The sequence below is a fragment of the Saccostrea cucullata genome, unplaced genomic scaffold (genome assembly GCF_032062105.1).
Source record: "Saccostrea cucullata isolate Sc308-1 unplaced genomic scaffold, CSIRO_AGI_Scuc_v1 ctg23667, whole genome shotgun sequence".
Lineage (NCBI taxonomy): Eukaryota > Metazoa > Mollusca > Bivalvia > Ostreida > Ostreidae > Saccostrea > Saccostrea cuccullata.
In genome coordinates this window covers 1,120-11,738 of record NW_026941168.1, presented here as the reverse complement: position 1 = coordinate 11,738, position 10,619 = coordinate 1,120, and the positions used below count along the sequence as shown (strand labels likewise).

The 10,619-nt window shown below is 35.6% G+C and overlaps 1 protein-coding gene across 1 annotated transcript; it reads left to right on the top strand.

The window, feature by feature from the left end:
• The first annotated feature begins 3,590 nt into the window (after positions 1–3,590).
• LOC134257338 (uncharacterized) lies at positions 3,591–6,644 on the top strand. Its single transcript, XM_062739965.1, has 2 exons — positions 3,591–3,921; positions 5,736–6,644. The coding sequence occupies exon 2, from the start codon at positions 5,744–5,746 to the stop codon at positions 6,206–6,208; it is 465 nt and encodes a 154-aa protein (XP_062595949.1). The 5' UTR covers positions 3,591–3,921; positions 5,736–5,743; the 3' UTR covers positions 6,209–6,644.
• The last annotated feature ends 3,975 nt before the right edge of the window (positions 6,645–10,619 follow it).

Sequence of the window (10,619 nt, the reverse complement as noted above, 5' to 3'; positions counted from 1 at the left end):
ATTGACAACCAGTTTTTTAGGAATTTTCCTTGGTAAAGGTATTTATATAGCATGTCTCTGTATGATACACATAAGGCTTTTCTCACATGCTTAATTAATTGATCTAACAACAAAGTGTTCAATGTATTTCTATGGAACGCCATCACTGCCTTATAGCATACAACTATGCATTTATTATGTCAATTTATGATTACGTGATGTAAACATATCTTTACGTTATGTCATTTTTTATGATATGATGTGAAAATATCATAACATCAAGTCAATGCTGCATTACATGAAGTAAATACATTCTTTTATTATGTCAGCACTTCATAACTTGAAGTAAAAAATCCATTTTGTTAAGTGATTATGTGTTTACATTGTGTTAAAACTTTATTACTTGAAATGAATGTTTCTTTACATCATTTCATTTCTTTAATATGCGAGGTCAAAATCGCATTGCGTCAAGCAAATTGTGTTTTATAATTAAACTTATCATTACATGAAGTCAAAAATCCATTCCTTTTTGAGAGTGTATATTTCTATTATATCAAATCATTATTACGTGATATGGATTTATCTTTATTATACGTCGGGAGCATCATTATGTGAGGTGAACACATCTTACCTTCATGTCAGTGCTTTATTACGCGGTGTAAAAAGTGTATAACATAATGTGAACATAACTTTATATTATATCAACACTTTATTACATTATGTCAAAACTCCATTCCGTGATGTGTTGGATATATAATTACGTTATGTCAACCTTTTCTAATGTGATTTAAAAACATCTTTATATTGTGTTAACACCTCATCATATTGATACCAAAAGTTCATTACCTGATGTAAAAATACATTTTCATTATCTCAAAGCTGTGTATCTGGTATATAATGAATGTTGACGACCATGTTTTAATGACTGGTAAGAGAAGGGGGGGGGGGGGCTCTTCATTGATTAGGACGAATTTCAGGCACATAATATCAGCCCCCCCCCCTCTTTTCCCATATATAACTTTACTGTAGAAAATGTAATGTTCATGGAAAGCACAGCCCCATCCCCACTTTTTCTTGAAGTATAGTCCACTACGGGTAATGTAGTATACTTGAAAAAAAAATAGGATTTGTTTCGAGTAGATTTTTTTTCTGGCTGACCTCGGCTCCCTTTCAAAAAAAATGCTACGTCACTGGAATTAGTAATTTTTTCAACAATTCCAGTGCCAGAATTCTATTACAAAAATCTATATATCAGTATAAATCAGTTGAATATGCCTTAGCAAGCATGCATAGGGCACATATACAGTGGCGGATATGGGAATCTTGCACAAGGAAGGGGGACGGTATATGGTTGGAGACCAAGGGGGGAAAAAGCTCTTAGGCTTTATAGTTTTATAGAAAAAAGTTTTCAACTTTATTCAGCTAATCTTAAGCAATGTCCTACAAAGTAAACCAATAAATTTATTAATCTTATGTATATTTTGGTCACTAAAGATGGAAGGACGGGATTCCTTCCCCAACCCCCAACCCACCGTTGCACGTTTGTTATACTGTGTGTTAACACTTTTAAAAATAGAAAGGAGAGGTAGAGACTGATAAAAGCATATGACAATGTTCTTAATAAGATAAGAAGTTTAAGACTTCTATTAAAAAAAAACAAAAAAACAAAAAAACAAAACAAAAACAATTCAATATGAAAATAAAAAAAAAATGCTGCTCGACTCATAATATTTGATTTATTTAATTATCAGATTAAAGTAAACGCCATTAGAATTAATTCACAGTCGCAGTGTGAAGGCCTTGCGCTGCACGTTTCAAGATTGTCAATCATTTGTCGCTTTACGTTTTCATTTAAATATGCCATTCCCAAATCGCCGAGAATTTCTTCTACGACTGTTTTCTTTCCCGCCATTTTTAGTGCCTGCGGAACGCGGAAAATACGTTATGCGCATACAAAGGCCGAGGATACCCGTGTTCGCATAACGTAATAGTGAATCGACATAATGTAGAAGAGTGCGCACAGTATAACATGAGCTTTCCACAGCAGATCAATATGAAATAGCCTATGATACATGTATTCTGACAAGAGGCTGAGCATTTTTGACACAATGTAAAGACACAATGACATAACGTAATAACGATTTGTTAAAAAGTAAGGGCAAATTCACATCATGAAATTGATTCACGTCGTCATGTAGCATATTGATAACATAATGTAGTAAAAGAATTGACCACATGTGACAATTTTTTGACATCATGTAATGAAATTCTGACATTGTATTATAGCGACTTGATATCAAATTAAGATAAATTCACATCAGGTAATGAACTACTCAGACCAAATAGTAGAGAGTGCACGTAATGTAATACTGAGTTGAAATTATATAAATGTATCTTAACACCACGTAAAATTGTTTTGACATAATGTCACAAAGAACTGATATAATGAAGTGAAAGTTTGACACAATATAATTGAAGTGTTAGTAAATGTCATAAAGAAGTTAACATAATGTAAAAGAAAGTTGTCGCAATGTAACAGTAGTGTGTGTAAATGTCATAAAGAGTTGACCTAATGTAAAGGAAAGTTGATAAAATGCAATAGTAGTGCTAATAAATGTCACAAAGAGATGACATACTGTAATGGAAGGTTAAGACAATGCAATAGTAGTGTGGGTTAATGTCATAAAGAGTTGACATAATGTAATGGAAGGTTAAGACAATGCAATAGTAGTGTGGGTTAATGTCATAAAGAGTTGACATAATGTAATGGAAGGTTCACACAATGCAATAGTAGTGTGGGTTAATGTCATAAAGAGTTGATATAATATAATGGAAGGTTGACACAATGCAATACTAGTGTGGGTTAATGTCATAAAGAGTTGACATAATGTAGAGGAAAGTTGACACAATGCAATACCAGTGTGAGTAAATGTCATAAAGAGTTGACATAATGTAATGGAAGGTTGACGCAATGCAATCGCAGTGTTCTGCTATAAGGCAGTGACGGCGTTCCATATATTTCCATAAAACTTTTAAAAATTCAATTGAAAAACCACTAGAACCTGGTGATTTGTCTGTTTTCATTTTATGTAAAGTGAAAGAAGCCTCCTTTAAAGTAATGAAACCTTCTCATTCTTCTACGTCTGAGGAATATTTGAGAATCCTCACTTATTAGATCAGTCTCAGATTCTTCCGATGATTTACTCAAAACAGGTTCAGAAATAATTTTTCAAAAATTATCTTTGTTTCTACTAAAGTGTATACTTGATTATGGATAATCTCTATCTAAAAATAGATCCATTAAAAATTTGTGGAATTTTAAAGAAAAAAATTGTTTTGCGGACACCACACAATACTTTCACAGGCTGAGGATGAAGTTTTTGTTTTCCAGCCCTTTTCCTAACTTTTTTCAGGATTTTATTTCTCGTTTCAGTTTATCACAATTTCTTTATTCTTCGGATCTCAAATTCATTTGATTAAAGCATATCATATCCAATATACTTAATGAATAAATATATAAACGTGTAACATTATACGGATGTTATGTGCAAGTAGAAAAGAAAATCCTTGAATAATTAAAAGCTCACTAATATTTCTTTATGTAATATTATTGTAAATAATATGTTTTATGCATTCATTTATAATTTTACATTCCTGTGGTTAGAATGTAGTGTTTGTAATATATTTTTGTATATCACAGGTTTCAGGGTTAACAAAGTTAGGTAATGCATAGGCTTGGGTTTCGGGGTTTTGCGGTAATTAGACGTTAGATATTGTCACAGATGTCACGTGATTGATATCACTGTTGATGCAGCAAGTGTTGGTACATGTTATTTTTTGTATGAAAAGCATAGCACCGCAATTACGGATTAATCTTGATTCAACACCATACAATTAGTGCATTTGCGAGCGTAAGACTTATATGCACAGTTGATATCAAACGTAAGTGATAAGATTTTGGATTAACATTGTGACTGTTTTTCGACTCCATCGGAGCCTGGGTACATGCGGGGTGTTCAAAGTGGCGGACAGAATGAAGGTCGTGATAATTGGCCATTCATATATTAGAAGACTGGACACATTCATGAGTGAAAATACACGATACAAAAATCTGTGTTTGGACCGTGACAAATTTTCGGTGGTGATCCGGGGGCAAGGTGGGCTAACAGTTCAACGTTTGGCGACATCGCCACTATGCACTTTCCACACAGCCCCAGACATTTGTTTTGTGCAAATTGGGGGGAATGACCTTTGTTTTGATCCCCCCGCAAAGATTGTGAGAAACATAATTTCCTTGGCAAACTTTCTGGTACACGGGATAGGTGTCAAACACGTTATCATCGGACAACTCATCAGACGGGACCCTCAAAAATCGCCACCTCTCTACAACAACGGGGTTATTGAGGTCAATCAGCTCCTGCATTCGGCATCTGGATCCTTACCAAATGTAACGTTTTGGAAACACCGGGGGTTTTGGGCTAACTTAGAGTACCTGGGGCCTGATGGAGTCCATCTATCTACAAAGTCACGCAGTACCGGTCCAGTACCGATGGTCAAATACCTTAATAGTATCAAATATGCGGTGGTCAACACTTGCAGGAGGCTAAGGCCGGTATTAGTAAATTTGAGGTCACATATCATTAGTATAATGATATGAACAAAAATCATGTAAAATGATGTATTTATATGAATAGAACATGAGTCAAATATCTACAGATCTAGTAAGAGATTTAGAGATATTTCTGTTCAAAACATCCAAGTTGAGTAAAATAATAATAATAACAATTTTATATATTTGTTTTAGATATAAACTCCATTAGAAACTGCAGTACACATGATGTCAAAGTTTTCTATGTTACTGTCTCAAAGTTATAGGTTTGCAAAGTGAACTAGCAGTATACATGATGTCAAAGTTTTCCATGTTACTGTCTCAAAGTTATTAGTTCGCAATGTGAACTTGCAGTATACATGATGTCAAAGTTTTCCATGTTACTGTCTCAAAGTTATCAGTTCGCAAAGTGAACTAGCAGTATACATGATGTCAAAGTTTTCCATGTTACTGTCTCAAAGTTATTAGTTCGCAAAGTGACCTTGCAGTATACATGATGTCAAAGTTTTCCATGTTACTGTCTCAAAGTTATCGGTTCGCAAAGTGAACTAGCAGTATACATGATGTCAAAGTTTTCCATGTTACTGTCTCAAAGTTATTAGTTCGCAATGTGACCTTGCAGTATACATGATGTCAAAGTTTTCCATGTTACTGTCTCAAAGTTATCGGTTCGCAAAGTGAACTAGCAGTATATATGATGTCAAAGTTTTCCATGTTACTGTCTCAAAGTTATGTTTTGCAATGTGAACTTACAGTTTGCATGGCGTCAAAGTTTTTCATTTTAGTGTCGCAAAGTTGTTTTTTTAGGCGTAATGTGTAAGTCATATGTCTGTCTCAAAGTATTACTTGACTGCTATCTTTTAATACATGATCAAGAGTAAGGCATGGCCTTTTTATTTTATAACAGCTTGATTAATCACTAAAATGTAACAGATATGTTTGCATCACTGAGGAAATTCACTTAAAGATTTGAAGCGACTGTTATTGAAATCTGAAAATCATGTAATAATTATCAAATTATGCAAAATTTTATGAAAGGCAGTTTCTAACATGTTGATGAGACCTTTCAATATAACATTAGTAGCAACCAGAAGTAGTTTGCTTAAAATATAAAGCTATATATTCTAAATACACATAATTCTTTCAGTTTCAACCATGCCAAAGAGACAGCCAGCCACAGACGAAACCCCGAGGACGAGAAAGAAAAGAAAAAATCAAAGTGAAGTGTCAAAACCGGCGGAGCATCCAACCGTGCAGATCGATTATGAAAAACTTGCAGCTGAAATTATAAAGCAACAGGGTAGTAGCCAATCTCCCATCACTAACACTGAACAAGTGGCTCCTCAGGACGTGCAAATTTCAGATAATGCCCCTTCCACCGAATCCAGTGTGCATGATGCCGGTCCTTCTTCAGATGCTACAAGCAACGTATCAGCATTACTTAATCAGCTATTGAGTTCAGGTGAGCCAGCAACCCCAAAAGTGGCAAATAGCATATCCATCACTGATGGGATTCCCCTCGGTGCAACAGTAGCACAACGCATAAAACAAAAAATCTGGGAAGATCAGTATTTAGATTTGCGTGTGCTGCTGCAGCAGCTAGGGATCCAGTATCTTTAAATATTGCTGCCGGATCAGTTACAATACAGCAAAATGCAACAAAGCCAAAAACGCCTCTGTCCATTAATCAGTGGACAGATGCGTTTTTGATATTCACAGCAATCTATTTGGAAAAGTCCCCAAGTGAAGCCCCGCATTTGTTAAAATATTGCTTTTTCATAAGGGAAATGCACAAAATGCTAGGCGAAAAGGCTTGGAGAGTCTATGACGAGAATTTTAGACAATTAAAAGAAACAGTTAATGTCCCCTGGCAAAAACCCATTGAAGAACTTAGAGTAAAAGCTGCTACAGACACCTGTGTTAATAACACTGCCTAACAGTTTTTTCCGAAAATGGCAAGTAGATCGCAAGTCCGTTTCTGCTATGCCTTTTATAATGGGGATAATTTTCAAATGACCAGTGCCCCTTCTCTCATACATGCCAAACATGCAACGGAAACCACACAAAAAGAAGTTGTCGACGGGGTAAAAGAAATCAAACATCAAATTTTAAACCCAGAGCTTCAACAACCACGGGGGGGGGGGGGCTTCAACTTCAACACCAGTCAACCCAAACAAATTAAGTGAATTTCAAGCCCATTAGGATAGATCCTTTTCCAGTTTATTTGGTTCAGGGTTTTAAACAAGGCTTTTGCCTGGGTTGTGTCACAGATCCTATCATATCCCATATGTCGAGAAATCATAAATCAACAATGGAGCATCCAAATATTATCAATGAATATATAGAAGCAGGTCTAGAAAAAGGTAGAATTGCTGCACCATTCCTTACACCCCCATCATATCGCTTTATTGTATCACCCCTCGGTTTAGTGCTAAAGGGAAATCAGGTAATTTCAGAATAATTCATGACCTGTCTTTTACTAAAGACCAATCCGTGAATGCCAACATTCCAAAAGAGCTCTCTGCTGTGCACTATGATTCAATAGATAATGTTGTAGGTTTGGTTAAAAAATTTGGTAAAAATAGTTTAATGGCAACGTCTGACATCGAAGATGCCTTTAGGATAGTTCCAATTCACCCCCTAGATCACCATCTGTTAGGATTTCATCGGCAAAATTCATTCTATTATGACATGTGTTTACTAATGGGGGCAAGTAGCAGTTGTCAAATTTTTGAATCATTAATCTGTGCACTACAATGGATAATGGAAAACGTTTTTAAAGCAGCGGGGGTTTCTCATATCCTAGACGATTTTTTCTTTGTGGGCCCACCAAATTCATCAAAGTGTAGGGATGATCTAGTTAGTTTTTTATTCTTGTGTAGGCAAATTGGGATTCCTATTAAGATGCATAAAACGCAGACAATAACAACTAAGATAATTATCTATGGGATATACGTAGATACAGGGAATGCAGACTTCCATTTGAAAAAGTTGTCAAGATTAGAGTAAATATTAGATCACTTAAAAAGGTACAAAAAAGTCTCATTAAAAGAATTACAGTCAGTCATAGGTCTTCTTAACTTTGCGTGTGGGGTAGTAGTACGTGGTAGGGCTTTCTTAAGGCGTTTAATCAATTTCACATGTGGTTTCGATGATTCTAAACGATATGTTAAGCTAGAAAAGGAAGCGAGAGCTGACTTAGCTACATGGTCATATTTCATGGAACACTTTAATGGAAAGTCTGTTTTCCTAAATAAAGAATGGATGGCCTAATGCCCTTATACAATATCAAATTTGCATCAAAGAACTTTTTTCCGATTGTTATTGCATTAGAATTATGGGGGCATGAACTTCAAAACAAAAAAATATTGTTTTTATCTGACAATATGGCAGTTGTAGAGATCATAAATAAACAGACATCTAAAGAACATAACCTCATGAAATTGCTACGTCGGCTTGTATTTGTAGTAATGCAGTGCAATATACACTTTAGAGCAAAACATGTTTCAGGAAAATCCAATGTACTTGCTGACAGACTCTCTCGTTTAAAATTTCAGGAGGCTTTCAGGGAGGCTCCATTCTTAGACAAACATCCAACCCATGTTCCTTGCCAGCTTTTGCACATTTAACGCCAATGGCCCGGAATCTAATACAGGCTTTATCAACCCTGCAACAAAAAAAGCATACCTACATACATGGAACTTGTTGCAGCATTGTTCACCAACAACACTTGATCTTCCATTAAAGACAAGCACCATTTGTAATTTTTTGGCTCATCTTTATGAAAACAAATATTCACCAAACACATTGTCATCACATGTTTTGGCCATTTCATCGGTTTATAAAATTTTGAATTTGCCAGACCCATCTCCGAATTCCCTTGTTCAGAAATTGTTAAAAGGGTTTCAAAAATCTGGCCAGGGAGCAGACACGAGGCTCTCTATAACGGGGAAAATTCTTGTAAAACTTATACAGGCTATACTTCATACAAGCGCCACTTGGAGTCACCGAATTCTGTTAAGAAGAGTATTGTTTCTTACAGCATTTTTTGGATTTTTTTAAATAATTAATTGTTGGACACTGCAAGCAATCTATGAATCAAGTGTTGCAAGGTTAAACATTTATTTTGAAACTGAAGAATGTAAATCAAAAAGCGTAAGTTTAATTTTGCAATCTGGTCAGGCAGTTACCATCTGCCTAGAGGCCCAATCTGAAAAAGAACTCTGTCCTGTGTTTGCCCTTGTTGATTACCTGCGTCAATTCAAACATTCAAAAAGGACCCTTTTTTCTATTCATTGATGGTACTCAAGTTTCAAATTCATTTGTTTCAAAACATTTAAGGGGAGCATTACATTCATCGGTTTGAATCAAAATTGTACAAAGTTAATAGTTTTTGCATTGGTACAAATCATGCAGCCAGGTTAGGTTTTTTCAGAAAATGCAATTCAAACATGGGTAGTCATCTTCATGTAGGCTGTCCCTTAATTAGCTTTAAATGGGTCATATATATCAGCCAACTGTGATCTTCTCTCTCTCTCTCTCTGTTGTTTATTTATTGCCCCGTGATAAGTGGTAAACTGGTCAGATTAGGTCGGTTATGTCCATGTAGGTTGTCCATAGATACACAGAGTCAGATTATGTCTGCCATGTTCATGGGGATTGCTCCTTAGGCTGAGCTAAGACTCAGCTTAAAAGATGGTTCAAATCATGTCTGCCATTTGCCAAGGTTAGCTTCTAATGGTTCAGATTAGGTCTGTCATCCCCTCTCCCCTACCCATTACACCTGAGTTATTTTTAGTCATTTGCAAGGGATTTGTAGAGTGTAAATAACAATTTTGAGTATGGAATAAAGGACTGTACATTTGGAATGTGCACTGTGAAGTATTTGTATAGTTAAGAAATACCTTCTGCAATGTAATTAACTGAATTTAACATTTGTTGATATGTTGTTTTGTTACAGTTGTGAATATTTTCAAACCCATGTTCTGAAAATATTGTTTACCATTTATGCAATTTAAAATAAATACTAATAGGGGTTGCTGGCCACCATTGATTTATTTTTCAGGCAGAGACTCCACCACCCTGCACATAGGTATTAAGGGAATTTTATTTTTTCAATAGTGCATGTCCCCAATTAAAATTTGGCGGGCGCAAAATCAACTAGTTGGAATCGTCCTTTCCTGTTGGGGTGGATAGTTGGATTTTCAACCAACTTCTTTTTCAAAAACCTTAAATGTTTGATAAATCTGTTTGAAAACATTCACTGTCATTTACTTTTGGGAGAACCATAACATGGTTTAGATGCGGAATCTGTAGAACGGATTCCCAAATTTCATGTGTTTCATTTATGTCATCAATAAATGACATATCTACATACTTGTTTCTTCATTCAATCTGAATAATAACAGAGCTGAGGGAAAACTCAATTTTTAACTTCCTTTTTTATCATATGGAAAGCATAATGTAATATTTATTAAAAATAAGTTCTACTCTCTCATCCATTATATTTTCACATTTCTGAGGTTAGAATGTAGTGTTTGTATTATATTTTTGTATATCACAGGTTCTCAGGAATCAATACATTAAGTAAAATAATGCACAGGTTGGACTTTGGGAGTTTGTGGTGATTCCCCAAGATGTTAACAACAACACACACACACACACACATGGTCACATGCTGCTGATGAGGAATTGCTACCACCTGGCCGCATGAGCAAGTGTTGGCAGTAAGCACCCCAAATGTTTCACTTTCCCATCTAAATGGTGAAATGAACTGTAAACGAACGCAAAGTGATCGGTGAGTGAGCGATGTGTGGACGCTGAACGCAACTTGGTGAATGATGTGTGAACGGAGAACGGTTAGTGAATGCAGAACGCGAACGGAGCGCGAACGCGAGCGCAAAGTGAACGGTGAACGAACGGTGAACGCAAGATGAACGAATTATTCGGAATGCCTTTGGTCTTTTCCTTGCATTGAACTAATGTAACACAATTGGACTATTCCGTACATATAAATAAACTAAGTATTAAC